The 22,948-nt window shown below is 36.7% G+C and overlaps 2 protein-coding genes across 2 annotated transcripts; one reads left to right on the top strand and one right to left on the bottom strand.

The window, feature by feature from the left end:
- Window positions 1-320: 320 nt before the first annotated feature.
- Window positions 321-4,712, bottom strand: LOC147383209 (Leucine-rich repeat (LRR) family protein). Its single transcript, XM_086428339.1, has 9 exons — window positions 4,480-4,712; window positions 3,845-4,391; window positions 2,583-3,046; window positions 1,714-1,849; window positions 1,540-1,611; window positions 1,386-1,454; window positions 1,052-1,123; window positions 814-885; window positions 321-632 (listed from the first exon to the last, which is right to left on the bottom strand). The coding sequence occupies exons 1-9, from the start codon at window positions 4,559-4,561 to the stop codon at window positions 626-628; spliced, it is 1,521 nt and encodes a 506-aa protein (XP_086284465.1). The 5' UTR covers window positions 4,562-4,712; the 3' UTR covers window positions 321-625.
- A 4,357-nt stretch (window positions 4,713-9,069) lies between these two features.
- On the top strand, window positions 9,070-22,047 carry ARIA (ARM repeat protein interacting with ABF2). Its single transcript, XM_086428379.1, has 19 exons — window positions 9,070-9,375; window positions 9,603-9,763; window positions 13,187-13,359; window positions 13,451-13,571; window positions 13,666-13,740; window positions 13,911-14,005; window positions 14,228-14,303; window positions 14,461-14,568; window positions 16,173-16,301; window positions 16,389-16,457; window positions 16,648-16,707; window positions 18,097-18,220; window positions 18,351-18,490; window positions 19,629-19,692; window positions 19,816-19,895; window positions 20,136-20,200; window positions 20,286-20,403; window positions 20,502-20,626; window positions 21,699-22,047. Exons 1-19 carry the CDS (start codon window positions 9,084-9,086, stop codon window positions 21,790-21,792), a joined length of 2,169 nt encoding a protein of 722 aa, XP_086284505.1. The 5' UTR covers window positions 9,070-9,083; the 3' UTR covers window positions 21,793-22,047.
- Window positions 22,048-22,948: the final 901 nt, after the last annotated feature.

Consider the following 22,948-nt stretch of genomic DNA (forward strand, 5'->3'; position numbering starts at 1 on the left):
AAACTCGCCTTTACTCACTAATTGCTCACCACTAAATCGCTTGCCTATCAGAAAAATAAATTTATGTGACAGCTATTAGTATGCCTCTATGGGATATTCCCATGGAAAAGGAATAAGCAAACATTCTAACTATAACAGATAGTTCTGTATAAGAGGAAAGAATTCCTAGTTTCCACTAAACCAGCATTACTCTCCATTTAATTTTATGCTACGATAACAAGAAGCAAAGTCATTAAACATTGTGTGAAGCAAAACTTGATAGGTTTGCACAAGCATGTTTAATTGGAAAAAAGAAAAAGAAAAAGAGTCAACCCCATCCATTTCAAAGTTCATTTATATTCAAACACTTGTATGGTACATGTACGTGGAAAGGAAGAAACAACTATAACATATGAGAATCATTGAAAATTACAATTGAGAGCACATCTCAACATCTGTTTAATAAAGAAAGAATAGAGTTGGTTACTTATGCACAACCATTTTACCTATAGAATTTAGGTACTTCAAATTGCACCGAAGAGCTCTTATTTTGATCTGCTTACAAATGTACAAAACCTGGAGTAGTTTCAGTTCTGTTGATATGAATACGCACTCTTTCGCGAGCTACTTTATAATATGCTGTAGATCAAGTTCTGAAAAAAAAAACACACACACACATATCAAGATTTTGATAATAACTATGTTGCTGAAGAATGTGGTGGAAATGAAAAGTGGTTTCCAGGAGAAATCCTAAGAAGCAAATCAGAGGAAATAATTCCTTTTGAAACGACAACAAATAAGATGCAATTATGACTTGAGGATGTTCACTCTTACTTAAGGTTTAATCCAGGTTTTACTTTGAGGCTGTTTGGAACTTGACCAGTCAGGCTGTTATTTTGTATGAAGCTGAAATACACAAGCAAGCGCAACTATAAGTATGCCATGAATATTGCTCCGTTATTAAGAAAAAAAGAAAAGAACAAATATAAAACAATAGCACAAATACAAGAATGCAAAGGAGAATAGGAGAGGTCCAAATGCATGGATGTTATCTCAAGAGATTCGAAATTACAGTTCATGCAGGCTGTCAATGGTCCCCAACGAGGCAGGAATCTCTCCACTAATCTGATTGTTCTCCAAATGCCTTCATAAAAGATAACAAAGAATGAGATATGTGGCTCCAACAATTTAGATCATGCTATCAACAGAGTTGGAATAAAGATAATATACATAACCAAAAAGAGTTGTCATTATGTTCAAACACGTTATGGATTTAGGGTTTCATAGTGTTGGAAATTGTGAGACAATTTAATAGCGGTTTGTACACCACCATATGTGTCTCTCTTAAAAGATTAGCACAAAAACTACAACAAAATAGAAAGACGAAAGAGACCTCCATTACTTACAATGTTTCCAGCCTCTTTAATGAGCTGAGATCAGGAATGGTCCCTGACAAATTGTTGTTGCCAAGCCAACTGCCATTTACAACATAGGATCATTAGTTGTCAAATACCACCAAATGCTGTGTGTTCCCAAGAGAAATTTATTTTGATAACCCACATGTCTGTCAATGCTGTCAAATTGGCAATACTGGCCGATATAGATCCTGAGAGATCCATGCTCGACAAGTTTCTGGAAAAAAAAACACCAAAACGTAAGTTTTACAAAAACAGTGCCTGGATTAATATAAGCCATAGATAATAAACTATTTCATGATCACAAATCCCCACTCACAAAGTGACCACACGTATCCGAGGTCCATCGGAGCATGAAACTCCGGTCCATGAGTATTGGCGAGGTAAACACGGATCTCCACTCCAATCAGGTGGGGGATTTTCTAGACTATTCCTCACTTTCTCCAACGCAATAACTGCAACCAAAAATGGAAATCCCATGTTAAGGAATAAATCAACTATAATAAAAGTTCAATTCAACAAAGAAATAAAAAGAAAGCCTTACACCTTTCCCCAAAGATCCCTCACCCATCTTGGTGGCGTGTGCACATAATTATAGTACACACCGCTCACCAGACATTTCTGTCTAGTTGCTATGTCACTTTTGGACATGCCGTAGCCAATTCTAGCCATCCTAAGTGATGCAGTATGTACATTCACAGTGTTGTATTGTATCGCAATGTATGAGATTTTCCCAACCCTTCAACAAATTTTTACCTACCCACACGGACACCCTCTTTGGGTTTAAGGGGGTTAAAAGAGGAAAATAATAAAGTTGGAGAGGTATTATTAAGAGAGGGGGGGAGAAGAGAAAAGAGAATAAAGTTGGAGGGGTAATATTGGAAAAAAGTATAAAGAGAAAGAGAATAGAATTAGGGGCATTTTTGAAAATAAGAAGAAGAGAAAAAGGTAAAACTTGTCCTTGAGATAAATTGTTTATGGGTATAAATCTTGAGAAAGAGAGTGGGATCCACCGTTGTGTTTTATTATATAGATGTATGAGATCTTGATCGGATAGTTTTGATGTTAAATTATATAATTTTTCAGGCTACGGCCATCCAATAAATGATCTAAGACTGCCGTAGAAGGTTGAGGGATTCTCTAGGAAAATAGGGCAGAGGTCTGTGCATTGGTATTCAGTAACCTAACCATCTCGGGTAACAGTTCTTCCTCCAATGGGAAGTACATTGAAAACCTCTCCAGCATTGATCAGCGGACCAACATCTGATCCAGCAGCTGGAGTCAGAATTATATTTATAAGACCAGAAAGAGGCCAACGGGTTGCAAAGACAGCAACACCAGCTGAAGTCACATTCAAATTACGATAATATTCTATCCCATTCACAGTGATGCTAAATGCTCTCGAGCTCTCCAATGAGATATCACGATTGTCGGCAAAATATAGAGCAATGTAGTAGATGGAGTTCGGAAGAGATACTGGAGGCCACTGCAACACCATCGGTTTTGCTTGGTCGGTGATCAGCTCTATGTCAAATACCTTTGAAGGGGGAAGATTCCAAATACCATCAACGGAGACATTTTTTATGCTTTGTATGATAGGATTACTATCCCCAAATGGCTGCCAATAGCGATCGAATGGATCATCAGGGTATCTGGCTTGTCAAACAAACAGTAATTAGATATTGGCCAATTAAAAATAAAATACGAGAAAGCAGAAAATATTAGCAGACCAATCAAGAAAATCAGGAAATCAGGAGTTTCACAAGATCAGATTTTGGCCAATTAAGTTAATGTTAAATAAGAAAACAATAAAATTAGTATTGAAATTTCCAAAGCGCTGAATTTATATTCAATCACTTTCTTCAGAGACGGACCTAAAAAAATAAATCCAACCCTCAACGGATAAATCAATATTACATGTGTTATGTCCATTCACTAAATTTCAAACTAGGAATTAAAACAAAGCAAATTCAATGTAAGAAACTCACAAGTAATAATTACACGGATTAAATCATAGAACCCTAACCCTATAGTCTGATTTTCGATTATGTAAAACTACAATTTTCACCATTTTTCCAAATAATAAGTTGGAACCAATGTGGACACCAATTTCAAAAATGAAACAGACCCTGAATTCCACTACTTACTTGATGATTACACGTGTTATGTCCACATTCACTAAATTTCAAACTGGAAATTAAAACAAAGCAAATTCAACGTAAGAAATTCACAAGTAATAATTAGGGGGATTAAGTCATAGAACCCGTACCGTATAATCTGATTCTCAATTATATAAAACTGCAATTTTCACCTTTTTTTTTCAGATGGTAACTCAGAAACAATGTGAACACCAATTTCAAAAATAAAACAGACCCTGACTTTCCAATTTCAGATTATCAACTTCATACCTTAAAAAAAAACCCTAACTCAAATTATCCTACTACACTTACTTTATGATTGGCCCTCCATATCCAAAACTGTTCCTAGCAACCAAGCTCAGACCATACTTCCCGAAATCCGTCGAATTATAAAGTGAATCCCCCAAAAGCACGAACTCTAGAGCGGAAATAAATGGGTCTGAATCGGTATAATTTTTTGCTCCAATGCACACACTCATCGTCTTCCCTCCAGCAACAAATACGCCCTCATAGTATGACGACAACCCTAAGGTGTAATCCTCCGTAGTGTTCACAATGCTCCACATCGTCCCATCGACAATTTGATCAAATACCGGTGGAGGATCACGGCCGTTGATTCCTCCATAGTAGTAAGTAGTTCGGACTAGGTATTTCCCGCTGCGGAACACTGGAACAACGTAGCAGAATTTTCGAGGAGTACCGTTGTCCAGAGGGAAAGATCGGACGGTGGAAAGAGTTGGGAAGAGGTCGGGAGATGTTAGGGTTTTGGGGGTTCCAGCGGAAACGTAATCGGAATCGGGAAGCCATCGTCGGCCATCGATCATGGAAGGAACGGTGGCGCCGCAGTCTATTAGGAGACCTGAAAGGATGAGAGAGAACGAGGTGAGAAATCAAAATTGAAGTTGAAGATGAAATTGAGAGAGTGATTAGAGATGAGATTTGTGTACCTTTGGGAGGTGATGAGGTTTGAGATTGTGCTGTGGAGAGGAGAGATAAGAGAATAAAGCACAGTAGAGAGAGAAACGCCATTGTTGAGAGCTTGAGAGAAGTACAGATGTGAGAGAGGTTTTAGAGAGAATGAGAGATAGAGTGCAAGTTGAGGATTGAATTGGTCGTTGAGGAAGAAAGGAATCAATCAGCGAAAGAGAATACGCGGGAAAGCTAGGTCAGATGAGGCAGTTGGTCTGCTAAGTTGTAAACAATTAAATAATTCAAATGGAACGGTTACTTGGACAAAGTGGGTAACAACGGATCGGATCCCTCTTTTGGACTTTTCAATCTTTATCTTCGGATCCGGAACGATGAATTGGATTTTGACAATTATTGATCGGATAATGACCCAATTTGATATAGCCTAATGGATCATTTTTTGATCAAGTCCCACATAGTAGATTAAGGTCGAGAGGTATCTCATCAATTTAATGATATTGCATCTTCATCAAGATCCATTCATGGAGCGGGTGCGAATCCATCGTGCAAAATGAACTTTAGTTTGACCCTATTTTTGACTTGGTCAATATCCACTTTCATCCGAACCTTTTTTTATTTGGATTAGGTACGGTGCAAGTAGGTGTGATTCAATCCATATATTATTGCCATACTGAACACAAATGTTTGGGGATTGCAAATTGGATATTTATCACATGTAGTGGATCTATTTTTTTATTTTTTAGCTCGTGGAGTATCCACCTTTGCTAAGACTAATCTACCTGGGGATGCACGGACCATCCTACACTATGTCACATGTTATAATAGTTAAGTAGTCACATTTTTGTGGATGGACATGTAGAGATTCGAAGACACGACTTAGGGAGCCAAACCCATTCGCTCTTTATAGTCTCAGCTAACCCTTGACAACATTCTTATCTACAATGAACTCGATTCCAAACGATTAGTTCAGTGGGTTATACCATGGTCCAGCCATGACCCTGAGATACATATAGAGAAAGTTGTGGTAATATGACGCCTCCATCACATAATCGTAGATCATTTGTCTTGGGATACACCATGAAAATATTTGAGGTTATGCTTATCTCAAGGCAATTGCCTATAATTTTGTGGTTGGGTGTGTGTCAGAGGGAGGCGTCAAAAAATCATTACTCAAATATATATATATTTGATAGGAGTATCTCTAACAGACTCTTAAGAGTATGTGGCAAGACATTTCTAATGGTGAAAACGTCTTTTAGTTGCTCCAATAGACTCTTCAAAGTTCAAATTAAAAATAGTATTTTCACTTTGATTCACTTAGATGTAGTGAACCTTGTCCCTTTAAAGTTCATGAGAGATAACATTTTTCTTTGTAAAATTGATCACTCGACCAGAGTTGTTCTCTGTTAATGCTCTCTTTTGGCCATATGTCACTTTAGCTGAGCCTTTCTTTATACTCAGAAGTGTTGACACACGGAGGTCTCGACCTAACTCACTCATCACCCAAGTGAATTCTCAAACACAGAAAAGTTAACACATGTTTTCATTGATTTATCTCTTCCACGCAATAGTAGTCATGTGGATACTTTAAGGTCCACCTTACCAAGTGTAATTATACACTTATAAATAAACATATATTTTTAAATTATTTTATAAATGCAAGAATTCAAATTGAATGAGAATCAAACCATGGCTCAATCAAATTGATAAAATTTGAATAGGAAAAAAAAATAGTTATTAAGATTTTTTATTTAGATTTTGAGTGTATATTTTCCTCCACTCTTGGGTGAGTCGTATTTCAATTAAGTCCCATGATCCTCTTATAGTCATTGTTCTCCCATTCTCCAAAAGATTGGTCTTTTTGAGTATTTGGTTGGTTAACATGGTATCATAACACTTGTTCCTATGGGTCACGGGTTCGATTCTTTCTACCTTTATGGATGAGGGAGAGTTTATATTTTTCTCTACTCTTGGATGAGTCATTATCTAGTTAAGTCATGCAATCCTATTATATTCATAATTCTCCTTCTTTTCCAAAATCAGGAGTAGTTGGTTACTTAACATTTGAAGAATTGGTCGCATAGGTAAAATCTATCTCAATCTCAGTTCATTTGTGTGGACTTTCATCAAAACTTGTCCAATTTGAAGAGTCGTGCTGGAGTGACCTCAAGATTGAACTTCACATCGCACATCATGACGTGAATGTGGCTAAGAACCATAAATGCTTTTTAACTTGTATCTCGCGAAAAATATCTATGATTCCCAGTCACTTTCACGTCAGGACGTACGACGTGAGGTCTAATCTTAGGTCACTTAAGAATTATTCCAATTCGAATCCAGCATTGATTAAAATCTACCAATGTTAATTTTTTTGCAAACACACCCAAAATGCTTACCAACCAAAATGCTTACCAAACCAATTCACAGATGTGAGAGCAAACTGCAAAGTCAACTATGGACAACTAGTACGAGTTGGTTGGATTTGTAAGAGGAGAATGTGACATGCTTAACATATCTCATAATGCTTACGTGTGGACCACTAAGTCACATAGCTGGGGTTAAGTACGCACCCTGTTCTTGTTAGCCACAACAATTTACTATTTCAATTAAAGCTTGTGTCGAAGAATAAAGGGCGAATTAGTTTGGAATTATGCTAAAATACGCTACCTGGTTTAAATAGACTGGAAACTCTGGTCTATTGTTTGTTTTTTTTTTCTTCCAAAACGGATGCGATGAGATTCGCTGGCATAAACCATTATCTTTAAGGTCATTTTGGTCATTTAATTCGAAAAATAATACTATAAGGAGGCGGGATGCGTAAAATACACCTCACTTTTGGCGCCAATTAGGAAAAAAAAAAAATGGTCCCACTTAAAGGGTAAATCTTTGCTATAACTGAATTGAAAGGGAAAGAGTGGAAATACATCCAATCCTAAACGTAACACCTCGAGATTCTCATCAATGGCGTGGAGCACAAAAAGTATCCTGACTTCAAGGATGGGATCTAGGATTTTAAATGTCAATTATGAATGACTCATCGGTATATAATTGATGATGAGATTTTGACAATAAAATAATTGGGATTATAGGCGATCAATTTTGTTGATCATAATCATCTCAATTCTATACTGATGATGTCGATTCTTACTTCTTCTCTTGATCATAGGAATCCTAGATGTTTTTGTTTTAAAGTTTCATGTATTTTTATTTTTATTTTTACTGATTTTTGTAGATGTAAAAACTTGTACTACCTTTGTGATTCTCACTGATAAGAGAACTTTTGCTTTCATGTACTCCTGGATGTGTTTTTAATAACACCATTCCAACGTCTAAGTTATGATTTTTAGTATAAGAAGTATAATAGGATATTTTTTAGAGAAAAATTGCCTACCTTTTCAATGCCGTGCACCCATGCATTTATAGAGTTTCCTTCCCTTATAACTTCCAAAAATTTTCCTTGATTTCCGTTTGAACAATTGCACCCGTTTAGGGATTTGTCTTGATTTTCGTAAATATAGTTGTGCTCTTTATTCTATGGGATTTGTAATTTATGTACTTCAAGTACTTTCCTTTGGAACTCGATAACCAGCCAATTCGACCTTTCTTATCATTCCCTGTTATTTATGACGTTTAGCTAGTACAAGTATGTTGTCCTATAATACGGTTGTTCGGCAAAATGTCCTCAAAATTGCCACATATTGATTTTCCCAAAAAACATCCTCCGCGGTCTTCATGCACAACTTTTCTTAAATGTCGACAATGTGTTAACAAAATGTTACACCACATTTAATCATTTTTATTGCATTCGATATTATTATTGAGACTATCAATTAAGATTTAAAGGAAACCTCACCTTTCGAATTACATGATTGTCAAATTTCTCCTAATGATCTATTAGTCAATATAATTATAAAATTTGAGATGATTTTTTCTATATTGTCACATTGATTATTTGATAAAAAAGTGTTATATTTTACATGTCATCATAACAAAAGAAAAACTTCTTACAAGTATGAGAAAACACTAAAGAGGGTAAAATTTTATAAGATATTTGTTGTATTCAGGGACGGACCTAGGATTTTATCATAACGGAGGCAAATGAGACATGTAGTTAGTTGAAAATACAAAATTATCTCGAGGGCAATTGCTCCCGTAGACTCATTTTTAACTTCTCGACTCATATTAAGGCTCTTGAAGCGACGAGTTGAAGAACAAATTCGTCGCTATCAAGGTCTCCAACAATAATGGGAGTGCACCCGAAACTTTTTAGTGGAACCCACTATCACCACATCAAAGTAAGGTAGACCTTCTTCATGCATGCCCGAATACAAGACTGTACTTCCCCTCGCATGATGGGAAACCCATGCGCAAGTTAGCTTTTTCTTCCTCTTTTTTCAGCCTTTAATTTCTTAGGCGCGCAGGTTAGCTTTTTGGAACAAAAAAAAATAAAAAATAAAAAAAATGGCGGGTTTTTCAAACACCGAAACACCAAAAAAATAATGCGGCCGGTACAAAACCGACACATACATCTCATTTCTCTTCTTGTCACTCAAAATAAAAAAGAAAAAAGGAAAAGAAAGAAAAAAAAGAAAATTCCGAAAATACCCCTCTCACTCTTTTCATGAAAGGCTCTCTATCTTCTTTCTCCACTCATCTCTCTTATCCGTCGATGGAGCAGCAGAAGCGCCAAGAACAACAGAACCTCCCAGAGAGGAAAGGGCAAAAGCGGAAACTGGAGGAAGAAATCGAAGAAGAAAGAGAGACCTCTCTCACATCTACAGACGCCCAACAAGCCCTAACGTGCGAGGTGAGTGCGCAGGTTAATATACTTAACAACACCTTCACTTGGTTAGAATCAGATCGAGCGGCCGCGAAGCGTGCAACTCATGTTCTCGCAGAACTCGCCAAAAACGGTAACTCGAATCAACTCGATCTCTCCTTATTTCCATTAAAGTTGTTGATTTCTAGGGTTTTTTTTTTGTTAATATCTAAATTTCTGAGAAAAATTACTGATTTGAGATGATCTATCCTTATTTCTGTTAAATTTGTTCGATTTCTCGGGTTTTTGATCTACTAAGTTTTCAAGTTTCTGAGAAAAATTACTGACTTGAGATGATCTGATCTGCTGTGATTCATGCAGAAGAGGTTGTGAACGTGATTGTTGATGGAGGTGCAGTTCCGGCTCTTGTGAGACATCTTCAAGCGCCGCCTCCTTTGAGAGAAGGTGAAATCGGTCAGAAGCCGTTTGAGCACGAAGTCGAGAAAGGGAGCGCCTTTGCTCTTGGTCTTCTAGCTGTCAAGGTAATTTTGGTGCAATTCTGCCTGTTTTATTTTTAATTTTGTTTATTTGATCGAGTTTATGTTGGATTATTGTACCGTTTTCATGTAATTTGAGTTACTGACTCGGTAGTTTGATAATATTTTTGTTGATTTGTCTTCGTCAGTTCTAAAGTAATAACAATTAACAAGAAATTTGTTTAAGTGTGCATAGATGGTCTGGAGGAGTAATAAATTGTTCGATTTTTACTAAAACAACAGAATAATGGTTGATAGATAACAGTTGTTTTTTTTTTCTTGTGATAAATATAAAATTTGTTAATGAAGAAAAGGAAAAGAGGAGGCTGAGATAGCCCCCAAACAACAGACAAGAAAATAACAACAAGGAAAAAAGTACAAGTCCGGCGGGGGCTACAAGTCACAAACGGATTCCCAATTAAATACAAAATCTTGGAAGTACACTCCCTCAAAGTCTTTACTCATCTTAGACCAAAAGAAAAGAAATTCCAAAATCTCTAAAATCACCGTGTGAGACGAACTCTCCTTGCTATGGAACACCCTATTGTTGCGCTCTCTCAAAAGACCCCAAGCAATGACAAAAGGAAGGATAGCCCAAAGATGCCTCTTTCTAGAAGAGAAGATATTGTAACTCCAATCATCTAAAAGTGCAAAAAAAGATGAAAAAGAATCCAATCCACCTGGAAACAAAATAAGAAGAACATCCACATCACCCGAGAAAAGGAATAGTGAATAAGAATGTGGTTGACGGATTCTCCGTCCCTCAAACAAAGATGGCAAAAATTTGGGATAATCCATCCCCGACAGATCAAATTATCCAAGGTGAGAATTCTACCCCAAGAGGCAAGCCATACAAAGAAAGACACTTTAGAAGGAACAAGCGCGGACCAAATGACAGATGGAGAGAAAGATACCTCACACGACGGAAGCAAGTTATAATATAAAGACTTGACAGAGAACTTCTTATCCTTAGCCTTGAACCATTCCCTTCTATCCTGCTCGTTCTCTCTGAATTGTCTGAGTTCGTTTTTTCTCATATTATTATATATTGCATGCATGGTTAAATTTTGTTTCCCACTTGGGTCCAGTAGTGTAGAAATATGATTTTATTGAGAATTCTTGGATTGATATTACAAAAGCCCCAATAAGGCATTTATAGACATTACATCAACCAAGATATATGTAAACTACCTAATATAAATATTCTAGAATATCCCAATTGATATATTCTAAATATCAATATTTATTCTAGAATATCCTTCATCACAACCTTCCATTTGTGATGAGATACACTAATAATGATACAATGTATTTCATACATCTTAATACAGTGCATTTTATTCTCTAACATCCTCCCGCAATTACATCGTCATTTGAAAAAGGAATATGCAATTGATTTTGTTGAATAATTGCTTGATCTCATTAATGGATATGTTCATTGATCGTCAAAGTGCCAATCATGCTTGTTGGTGGTCACCGCTTGCTTATGAAGTCCATCACTGTCTGAGCTGGTGGCTTATTAGACCAGATCTATCATGATCTCTCCTAGAAGCATAAAATGTAGGATTGTTCCATTTAAATGAAAGAACTCTCTTTAGAGAGATTTTAGATAGGAAAATAAAAATGAGATCGTATAATATGAATATGTGAAATTGGAAGATTTGTAGAGATATTGAAGAAGTTGTGATTTTTATTGGAAAAAAAAAAAAAATAATAACAAAGAAGAAAATAAAGATATCTAGGTCCGGAACATAGAGAAAGATGGTATTTTTATTTAAAAAAAAAATACTAATAACGTAAACAAAATGATTAAGGTTTGGTGATGGTGGTGGCGGTGACGCCTTCGCCGAAGAATGGTGCACCAAGATCGATGTTCTCAGTGGAGTTTGAGCTCTGATACCATGTAGAAATATGATTTTATTGAGAATTCTTGGATTAATATTACAAACCCAATAGGATATTTATAGACATTACATCAACCAAGATATATGAAAACTACCTAATATAAATATTCTAGAATATCCTAATTGATTTATTTTAAATATCAATATATATTCTAGAATCTCCTTCATCACAACCTTCCATTTGTGATGAGATACACTAACAATGATACAATGTATCGCATGCATCTTAATACAGTGCATCTTATTCTCTAACAAATAGAGATTAAAAGCGCGATTTTTAAATCGGAAGGTGTGGGTCAATAGAAAAAACTTGAGATGTAAGCCTTAAGGTGTCGGGTGTAAGCCTCATGGACTTGCCTTTTATACTAGAGATTAAAAAAAAAAAAAAAACAAATGTATGGTAAGATTACTTCTATAAAAATAGATCAAAGTACAAAAAAACTGAGAAAGAAAGCATTGTAGGGTGGGGATCTCTTGTATATTTCACCAAACTAGATATTTTTTTAATCAATTAGCTAAATGTTTTAGGGTAAAGGAATAATTGGATTGTTAGTGCAGCATAACTAAATATAGCCAAACGAGCATACATGTCAGTCATACGCTTTTGAGATAGTGTGTTAAAAGGGTATAAAAGGCATGCGACATATTCTTTAGTATCCTTAAAAAAAAGGTAACGGTGTATATCTTTCATATTTGTTATGCTTTTTTAATAAGACTCAGGGTGTTTGAGGAAAAAATCTTTCATATGCAAGTGCCCGGGCGTAAGCCTTTTACAAAATTTGAAAATTAAATCTAACTGAAAATTACTGTGAAATATTATTTTGGCCAAAATTTTAGAATAACATTAAAGATAAAATTATAGTTGATTGATTGGTTAGTAAAAGCTCTACACTTAGGGCAATCTCTTCGTGAATATATATATATAGGTAAGCTGGACTTGAACCCACAACCTCAAAGTTGTTTTGCAATGTGTCAAACCAACTGAGCTATGGGTCTGAGCCACTCTTTCCTGTTTTTATTAAACGTTTTATAGTGTGTATAGAAAGTAGAAGTTATGTGCGATTTGTTCATAACTAGAAATCCCAAGTTCTTGACCAGTGTTTTGGGAAGTCAAGGCATTTCATTGAACGACCACTGGGCCTATCAAATTGGATCACTAGCATGTTGTCGTCACTTAGCGGCTGAGTTGGTGCGGCTTGGTCTTGTTATCCCCAATTTCCTATTAGGTGAATACCCACACGAGGTGGAGTCGTGATGGCCATGTGGGTACCATGTACGCTTGAGCACAACTCTATTTATCTAATGTTGGTGTTGACTGAGACACAAACCAAAACCATAACTTCATTCTTGGGAACGTAGCCTATATTTCCATCCTTGTCATTATCTATTCTTTGTTTCTGTCTATCATGGTTGCATCTGCTCTACTCACTATGAGGCTTCAAAGGTTGTTCTTTTTGTTATTGGCTGAGCATAAGCTCTAGTTCTAACAGATGAACCTGGTTATTGTTGTCCTTGTTGTTAACAGCCAGAGCATCAACAACTTATAGTTGATGCTGGCGCTTTGTCTCATCTTGTGGACCTGTTGAAGAGGCACAATGATGGTTCTAACTCTCGGGCAGTCAACAGTGTTATTCGGAGAGCAGCTGACGCAATCACTAACCTTGCTCATGAAAATAGTAGTATAAAAACCCGTGTCAGGTTTGTTCACTTGCATACTACTATACTATTTCCAAGATGTGTATTTAGTATCATTTCTTGTTTTTGATGAATATTTTTGCTGTTTTTTAAGGATTAAAGGGGGGATTCCACCGCTTGTTGAGTTGCTTGAGTTCACTGATACAAAGGTACAAAGAGCAGCTGCTGGGGCCCTGCGAACCCTGGCATTTAAAAATGACGAAAACAAGAATCAGGTTAGTGGATTCTCTGTGCAACATGAATATTTTTTAGAGAGATCTTGTTTGAATAAGAATCAGGTTGAATGGATTGGATTTTATAATTTTGCAGATTGTGGACTGCAATGCTCTCCCTACCCTCATTCTGATGCTTCGATCTGAGGATGCTGCTATACATTATGAGGCGGTACTCTCTCTCTCTCTCTCTCTCTATCTGTGCATGTGTCTCAAAGTTACATTGTGATGCATGTAGAATCTGGGGTTGTGTGTCTCAAAGTTACATTGCAATATGTGTAGAAATTGGGGTTGTAATTTGTATCACCTGTTGCATCAATTGACTTTTCCTGCATATGTCAGGTTGGTGTGATTGGAAATCTGGTACATTCATCCCCAAACATAAAGAAGGAAGTGCTCCTAGCTGGAGCTTTACAACCTGTTATTGGATTACTGAGGTATTACTGAATTTGGACTGTTGTAGTGTCTTCTCTTTTTAATTTAGCTGAATTCAATCTCTTGTCCCTTCCCCTTCCCCCCCCCCCCCCCCCCCCACACACACACACACACATTCTCTCTCTCTTTCTCCTGTATTCAGCTGTTCTCGTTAAGTACAATTTATGCACGAGTGATAAATCTTTGGTTTTTTTCCTGCTTTAAAGTTTATCTGTTGGTGACAGTTCCTGCTGTTCTGAGAGCCAAAGGGAGGCAGCTTTGTTGCTTGGGCAATTTGCTGCCACAGATTCAGATTGCAAGGTGATTGTGAATATGTATTCCTTCTATAATTCTTGAATTGAATTGTGAACGCTCTCTCTTTGTGATATGCCGAGTATGATTCTGGCCGAAACATTGTTCGGTGTTCCATCCTTCTCAAATACAGCTTTTCTTCCCCTAATGAATGAGTTTCTTGCAGGTTCACATTGTACAGAGAGGTGCCGTTCGACCTTTGATTGAGATGCTCCAATCTTCAGATATACAACTTAGGGAAATGGCGGCCTTTGCACTGGGGAGGCTGGCACAGGTTCTTAGTTTTCGTATATATATAATGTAAACTGAAATATGGCTGCTTGAGTTGCATGCTATTATTAAACTTTGTGGGCATACTCGAAAACGTAGGTTGTGCTACAAAGCGTTGAGATCTTTTGTTGATTACGAGGGGCATGAGTACTGTGAATACAGAGATCTAATTTGGATTGCTAATTGCAGTATAACTTGTTCAATGGCTATAAAATCTTGACATTCCAAAGAATTGCTTGTTTTCCTGCCCTCTGCTTGAACTTTGGGCTTAAGAGTGTGGTTGCATTTTAGATGAGCCAGAAAACCTGCTTCATAGAGTTATATCTTTTCCTGCCTTATAATTATAAGGCATTGGAAAATTTAAATGAAAATGTATGCATTGAGTGTGTATTATTTACATGAATTTTGAATTAAAAAAGATTTTTGGTTTGAAACACTATTTTTGTCACTCATCTGCACTCTGCACTTGCTCGGCACAACCAATGTGGCACCCAAAAATACAATCGGGTGTCAAATACCAAGAACTTTGAAAAAAAAATTAGAAAAAAAAAACTTGTTTTCACCATTGGACAATTTTAAATTTGGGTGTTCACTAACCGTCCACTTTTAAAGTCTTAGATCGGACCACAAAAAAATGTTTTTTTATTATTTAAAAGCTGATCTAAATCATTAATTGTTGAGGGCTGAGGTGTCATTTGGACCAACCTGTCAGTCCACCTGGCCCAAATGTGAACCTTGGTCCAGGTTTTACATGGTCCTTCCGTCCATGCAACCTTTTCCCATATATATATGGGTGGCGTTCGGTGGCCCTAAAGAGAGCCAAACATTGTGCCAAACATTTTTGCAATGTATGGGTTAGAAGTTTTGGGATGGGCTGATTTTTGGTGAGGATGATCTCTATGATGAGAGATCATCCTCACCAAAAATCAGCTCATTCCAAAACTTCTAACCCCATCAAAAGTGGTTTACAAAAATTGGACGGTCCACAATTCTTCAACTTTTTAACTAGGGTTATAAGTTGCGAAACTTATAACCCTTATTTTGAAAAATGTTTGACGCTCTTTAGGGCCTCCGAACGCTTCCCTATATATATATTTGTTTGGACTTCTCTTTACTGACTATAACTAAATATGCTCTCTAGATCTCTTTCTATCACTGTTGGAAGGTAAGGTCGGTCCTACTAGAGTTGGTTGGGTTCTAACCATTTATGGAGCAATAGACTGATCAGGCGTCCTTTCTTCTTTTGGTTGTTTCTTAGCCTGTGACATTTGGATGTGAGATTGTATGGGTTTTAGCTGGCATGAATGTCCTTTGTTGGTCATTACCATGCATCTTGTATCTATGTGTGGTTAGAAAGCATTATAAGCTTACTGTTTTTATTCCTTAAAATTGAGTACTTATGCTTGTTGGGGCTTCTGGTTTGTGTTTGATACATGATCTTTCTTTTTGTGCTTTTATTGTGAAAATACTTCTATTATTTTCCATCAGTATGACTTATGGTCATTTCGACTTTGTTGATTGTGGCATACTACCGAGTTTGTATGCTTAACAATAAATTGCAGTCAGTGGGCATGTTTCTCTGGCGTGACAAGTGATATTCATTTTCAGGATGCACACAACCAAGCTGGCATCGCTCATAATGGTGGTCTACTACCCTTATTGAAGCTTCTTGACTCAAAAAATGGGTCTCTGCAACATAATGCAGCATTTGCTCTTTATGGTCTTGCGGACAATGAGGTATAATTAAGTTTCACTGGTATCAAGCTATAAATGCAGTTAGGTTTTGACTTATTAATAAATATGACATTCTTTTTCTTCCCATAGGATAATGTTTCCGATTTTATCAAGGTGGGAGGTGTTCAAAAGCTGCAAGATGGAGAATTTATTGTTCAAGTATGTTCATTTTTGATATTAAAGTTTGATTTGCGTCTACTATACATAGTGCTTTCTTAATGCTTTATAGGTATTGTATTGTTTCAGCTATGGGGCTAATTAACGACCATCAATTTCTGTAATGTGAACTTTAGGGCCCATTGTTGTTTGTTCAGCCAAGTTGATATGGGTGTTATGATCTAAATTACAGGCAACCAAAGATTGTGTAGCAAGGACATTGAAAAGATTAGAGGACAAGATTCATGGGAGAGTGAGTGTTTTTTTTACTCATTGTTCACTTCTTTTTTGATGAATAAAAACAGAAAAAAAGAAAGAAAGCTTGGTTGAGATGACCAAACCAACAACACGAGCAATACAAACTTTAATATCAAAAATAGAATTACACAGATGCTACAAAGTTCCATCTACCCATGAAATCATCAAAGAAAGCCCCGTTGGATTCGATTTGCTCCAAAAAATAAAAAACCCCAAGATGGAGATAGCAACTTCCTTAACCGAGCTTTCCTTTCTTCGAGACCATATCGTTTCTCTCCTTCCAAACACCACAACATATTGCAAACAAAAGGATGCTCCATAACATCCTCTTGAATGCCATGTTCCGTGATCGAGATAAAGCCAACTCTCGAATAGGGCATGAGTGGACTTAGGCTGGCAAGCAGAAATTCCAAACAAACTTAGGAAAAGAAATCAAATCTCTGACACCCATGAGCAATGCATTAACACATGGTCCATAGACTCCCCATCCACTTTCCGAAGTCCACGATGATCGCCCTTATATTGATGACATTATACATCAAAAGGATCTTATTTAAAGTTGTTGTCCAGACGAAGAAAGAATTTTTTTTAGGGACTTTTTGAACCCCAAGCCTACACTAGGGAAAGGATTAGAGTTTTACATCGAAGAGAGCGAGGTAGAATGATCTAACTATACACAATCCATCTTTGGCTGCCTCCCAAAGTCTTGAGTCTTGTCGATAGCCTTAGATGCTACCAAATTGGTTAGAGAGCTCACCGAATCCAACTCCCAGTCGTTGAAAGCTCTTCTGAACCCAAAGTCCCAATCTACTCCTGTTTTCGATCTGATTGAAACTAGAGATTGGTGCTACTTTCTTCAAGAACAAAGCAAACAAACCTGGAAATTGCTCACTTTAGGTCGCTGACCCACACCAATGATCCTCCCAAAATTGCACCATGAACCCACTTCCCACTTTAAACTTTAATTTAGTCTTAAAGTCGGATACACTTTAAGAACACCTTTCTGCACCCTGCAACCATAGGAAGATTGGACCATACCACTCTCCCATTCAAAATCTCTCTCCCCAAACTTTGTTGAAATTATCTGTTCACAACCAAACCTCCACAACCACTTTCCTGAAAGTACACAATTCATCTGTTTTAAATTCCGAACGTCAAGGCCTGCGAACTTCTTTGGGGATTTCCAAGAACTCAACCTTCTTCCCACCCTTACCGTCCATATTGTTCACTTCTTTTGACATGAATATACCTAATGTATGGATATTATTGCACTCCACAAGCAATCATGAATAGGCTGATGTTTCTCTTTCAGAATATAAATTTATAAAGTATGATTTGTACTTCGTAATCAACTTATTGTGTTAAGTGTTTTATGTCCTGATAGGTTTTGAACCACTTGTTATATCTGATGCGCGTAGCAGAGAAGGTAGTTCAGCGACGAGTTGCTTTGGCTCTTGCCCATCTTTGTTCCCCTGACGATCAAAGAACTGTATTCATTGATAACAACGGTAACCTCTTTTTTGACTTTGGTTTTTCCATTTGTATTTCCTTTTTCATATATGAAATTGCTTTAGTCACACGTGTGCACTCAAGCTTAGAGCTGTTGCTTCTTGATCCAATCACATAACATCCATGCAGGATTGGAGTTGCTTTTGGGGCTTCTTGGGTCTGCAAGCTCAAAGCAGCAGCAAGATGGTTCTGTGGCCCTTTACAAGTTGGCTAATAAAGCTCAATCACTCTCTCCTATTGATGCAGCTCCTCCATCTCCAACACCACAGGTGTGTTCCCTTCCAAAATCTAGTCGGGTTTTGTTGCATGCATGTCCTCATGCTTCAATTCAGATCTACCAAATAAGCCGTGCTGCTTCTTGTGCACGGTTCAATTGGGATTGCCAGCAACCCAAATATTGGGCTAGACAACACGTATCGTATTTTGACATTGAATTCTTCAGTCAAGGCACATGTTTTTGTATCTTACTTTACCATCTCTGTCTATTGCATCTTCGGTTTTCCTAGTGCCATTTTAGAGCCTTCAACTTGCATAAAACTCATTTGTCTATGTGATATATTCACATTAGTTAGAGATCATGTTTTTGTATGTGATTGAGAATTTATTTTTGCAAGTATTATGAATGAATCTATGATGAGCAAACCATGTCTCATCAGTATGGAATTTTATTAAGCCATTAATGATGATTTTGGCAAGTTTTTCCATCCCAGCAAATATATAGGCCAGGCTTCTAAGCTAGAGATCAAAATCAAGGCAACTTGTACACGTTAGGAATGGGAACATAACTACTTACACTAATACAACAAATCATGCCCATCAATGCCGCTTCCAGAGGTACATGATCCTGAGAGGACCTTGTTTCACTGGGTAAAAATTACAAAGGCCACCAAAAAACTCAAGAATGCATAATCACAGAACATAGTGGAAAAAATTGTGTCATTGAAATTCATAGTGCGATTTTATAATTGTCGAATGTCTACTAAAATCTGATGTAGTCACATCAAACCTCATCTAACATTGTTAATGTATCATATGTGGTCTCCCAATTAAAATTCAACAAGTGAGATAAAACTCAACAAGACAATGTATCCTTTTTTTAAAGGATTATGAAAAAGGAAAAATGAAATACCTATTTATCCCTATCCTTGCATATTGGGCATCAGTTCCAACCATTGCATGTTGAAGACTCTTAGTACACAAAAAAATCCCATATAAATTACTATTTAAATTGCAAATGATAATCCGTTGCAGGTCTAGCAGTTGAATAGTCTAAGTGTAAAAGGATTGTATGGCTTAGACGTTCCTTTTGAAGGAGTTTGTCAACTAGTTAATATTTAGAAGCTATCTTTCTCAAACTTAATGTTGTGCTTGCTTGTTTCTTTGGATGACAAATAATTTCTGTTGCAGGTCTATTTGGGTGAACAATATGTAAACCATCCCACACTGTCTGACGTTACATTTCTAGTCGAAGGTTGTAAGTCATTCTTTTTGTCAATTAGTACCCTTTTTTTTTTTAGTTCCATGCCCTAGGTAATTTAAAGAAATCAACTCACTTCACTTACGAATGCTCCTCAATCATTGTCTTACTTTTCAGGTAGACGGTTCTATGCTCACAGAATTGCTTTGCTTGCTTCTTCGGATGCATTCCGTGCAATGTTTGATGGTGGTTACAGGGTAGGCACAGTTATATTTTCACTTTCTGTAGTTTTTATATTCCCTCATATTTTGACAAATCTTTAGTTTGTGCCATTTTCCTTCCCTGAAAAATCCAACTAAATGATTATGAGAGCATATACCACATCTTGCTTCCATCCACCTTCCCCACTCACCTAAAAAATAGTCATGAAGTAAAAACAGTATGTTGTTACCTACAATTACAGATATTCTAATGAAATAACGATGACTATGTTACAGGAAAAGGATGCACGAGACATTGAGATACCCAATATACGATGGGAAGTGTTTGAGTTGATGATGAGGTTAGGGATCTCACTTTATTTTCCTCAGTTATGCAAATTTGCGCTCAATGTGGTTACAATACGAACTGTCTCTTTTTGTGAACAGATTCATATACACAGGATCAGTGAATGTTACATTAGATATTGCACAGGATCTCCTTAGGGCTGCAGACCAGTATCTCTTAGAGGGACTCAAGCGTCTCTGTGAATATGCCATTGCACAGGTGAGGAAAGAAGTTAAATTTGATTTAAACTTTCTGATCGGGACTTTATCTCAAGATGGGTGTTTAATGAACCTTTTTTATATTTAATTTCTGTTCAGGATATATCTCTGGAAACTGTTTCAAGCATGTATGAACTTTCAGAGGCCTTCCATGCTATGTCCTTAAGGCACACATGTGTTTTGTTTATTCTGGAGCAGTTCGAAAAATTGAGTGATAGACCAGGGTATGCTCTCTCTAACATTTTGAGGAAAAAACTGGGAAAAGTCCTAAGGAAGCTGTCAAAAGTTTGAAAGAGTAATCCAGAAATAATGAAAGATATTATTTCAGTACTGTTCATTAAGGGGGATGTGTTTAATTTGGCTCTCAACAAAAGAAATTCTTAAAAGAATAATGCTGAAGTGACCCCAGACTGGAACCTCATATTTCACTTCTTGACGTGAAAGTGTATGGGAACATAGATACTTTTCATTGAGATACGAGTGAAAAAAGCATCTATGGTTCCTATCCACTTTCACGTCAAGAAGTGCGATATGAGGTTCGAGCCTGAGGTCACTCCAGCTCGACTCTTCTTAAAATGTGCTCAACCTCGGCATCTCAATTGGTTGATTTAGAGACTGCAGATATGCACCCCAACCATTGACCTGAAACAAAACTAGCATTAATTTATATATTTGAATTATATTATAATAGAATATAATAAATAAAGAGAGCTTCTATTGCCACCCCAGCTTTTGCTAATTCCACCCCAAGATATGTGCTTTCTTTGGTGATTTACTACATATGAATTGGAGTGGCGTTAGCAAAAGTTGGTGTGGCAATATAATCTCTCTAAATAAAAGGAAACTATAGGGAAAATATGGAATACTTTTTGAAGACTCTAACCATGTTTTAAATTAACATTTTGGAACAGTAAATTATGGCCCTTATAACGGTAAACTTGTGGGACCTGTTTTTTTTTTTCGAAAATAAAGATGTTCCATGATTGGACCCCCTCTTAATTTCAAGATGTAATAGCATTGATCAAGTGTTTTGCTTTCGAGAGACAGTTTTGAACTTAAATAACGGCTGTTTACGTTTATATTGAAAATAGTTGAAATTTAAAAATTAAATCCTTTTGTATTAGGGCCCTTTCTTACTGGTCTAAAAAATGAACAGTGCCTTGTTTTGTAGCAATTCAATTTATTCTAGATTAAGAAAGAAAGAATTTCTTCCTCCCATGTCAACAGCCTTTATAGGTTCATTTTCCCCAATATCATAGTAATTTAAGTTTCATCTACTGGTTTTGAAATTTGCAGGTTTTCACATCTAATCCAACGTATAATACCAGAGATCCTCAACTACTTCTGCAGAGTACTTACTAAGCCTAACCAACGTAACTTCCGGCTGTAGAGGTTATCTCTGACCCTTGATCTCTAACTACACAGATGGATGTTGATGATTGTACAGTGGGAGATGTTCATGTCATTTGTCGCAAAACTGTGTTTTTATTGTTGTGTTGCACAATCTGTTCTGATTAGAATCTTGTGCTGTTAACATTTTCTGTAGGTTCTCATGTAATGTCATTATTAAGTTTTGTGGAAGTACAAATCTAGGATCTAGGACATTTTTTAGTGATGGATTCAATCCTTCGGGACTTTTGGCTCAGTTTATTGTATCACGAAATGATCGACCAGCCCAATCAACTTTCAATCAGGTCTACATCTGACTCCAATTCCATTGGCTTCCATCCAAACCATCAATCAGTTGATTTCTGGTGTAGGTTCATTAAAAATATTTAAGTGCCCGTTCTTGGTCCACCCATATTTCTGGGGGATGGAAGCAAATTGGGTTGGGAGTCAGATGTAGTTCCTGATCAAAAGTTGATTAGGCTTTTAATTCTTTTTCCCAATTCATTGATTCTCCCTCTCTCACTAGGGGGTTGTCTAGATTTCTGGTTTCGGATTAAATCTTATCCAGTACAATTAATAGTTTTGCATTCGTTCTCCCTTGAGTTCATCTAGAGTTTTATGCAGTGCTGTGTTTTAGGTCCGAAAACCGACCATTTGATATGAATTACTTTTCAAGTTCAATTTTTTTTTCCTTAGTGAATCTTAATCATTTTCATCCTCCTTTACATGATTCTATGATCCAACAAATAAGATTATTCTTGGATTCCAACTTTGCTTCTTCTACTTGGGGTCTGTGTGGACTTCTCTTTCGGATGTTTGGGGCTCTGATTTTGGGTTAAACGATGCAGTTTATTAGTGGGTGTTTGGTTGGATTTGCAAGATTTTCATTTATTTGGAATTTCAGATTCAGATCATAGATATTTCCAGAATAGAAAATATTGTTTGCTTACAACACCATTTCTAAAAGCTGATTTCAAAATCTAGAATCAGAATCTTCATTGCTTACCCCATTTCTACAGTTATGGTCTCCTTTATCACACCGAAAACTTGAACGGGTAATACAACTTTACAAATGGCTGACAAAAAAAATAAAAATTCCAAAATTGCAGAAAATGGGTCTGTCTTTATGAGTATAGTCAATTTTAACTCTGATGATA

Source organism: Akebia trifoliata, chromosome 16 (assembly GCF_017979445.1).
Source record: "Akebia trifoliata isolate Shusen 1 chromosome 16, ASM1797944v1, whole genome shotgun sequence".
Lineage (NCBI taxonomy): Eukaryota > Viridiplantae > Streptophyta > Magnoliopsida > Ranunculales > Lardizabalaceae > Akebia > Akebia trifoliata.

What these genes read in the sequence shown, in the direction of transcription:
- LOC147383209 (XM_086428339.1), bottom strand. Translation starts at nt 4,561, where the DNA reads ATGGCGTTTCTCTCTCTACTGTGCTTTATTCTCTTATCTCTCCTCTCC. An exon ending in CGGATACGTGTGGTCACTTT is followed by an intron (nt 1,612 to 1,713) that starts GTGAGTGGGGAT and finishes TTTTTTTTCCAG; the next exon opens with AAACTTGTCGAGCATGGATC. An exon ending in ATTGACAGCCTGCATGAACT is followed by an intron (nt 886 to 1,051) that starts GTAATTTCGAAT and finishes TGTGTATTTCAG; the next exon opens with CTTCATACAAAATAACAGCC.
- ARIA (XM_086428379.1), top strand. Translation starts at nt 9,084, where the DNA reads ATGAAAGGCTCTCTATCTTCTTTCTCCACTCATCTCTCTTATCCGTCG. An exon ending in CGTTACATTTCTAGTCGAAG is followed by an intron (nt 19,693 to 19,815) that starts GTTGTAAGTCAT and finishes CTTACTTTTCAG; the next exon opens with GTAGACGGTTCTATGCTCAC. An exon ending in GTGTTTGAGTTGATGATGAG is followed by an intron (nt 20,201 to 20,285) that starts GTTAGGGATCTC and finishes TTTTGTGAACAG; the next exon opens with ATTCATATACACAGGATCAG.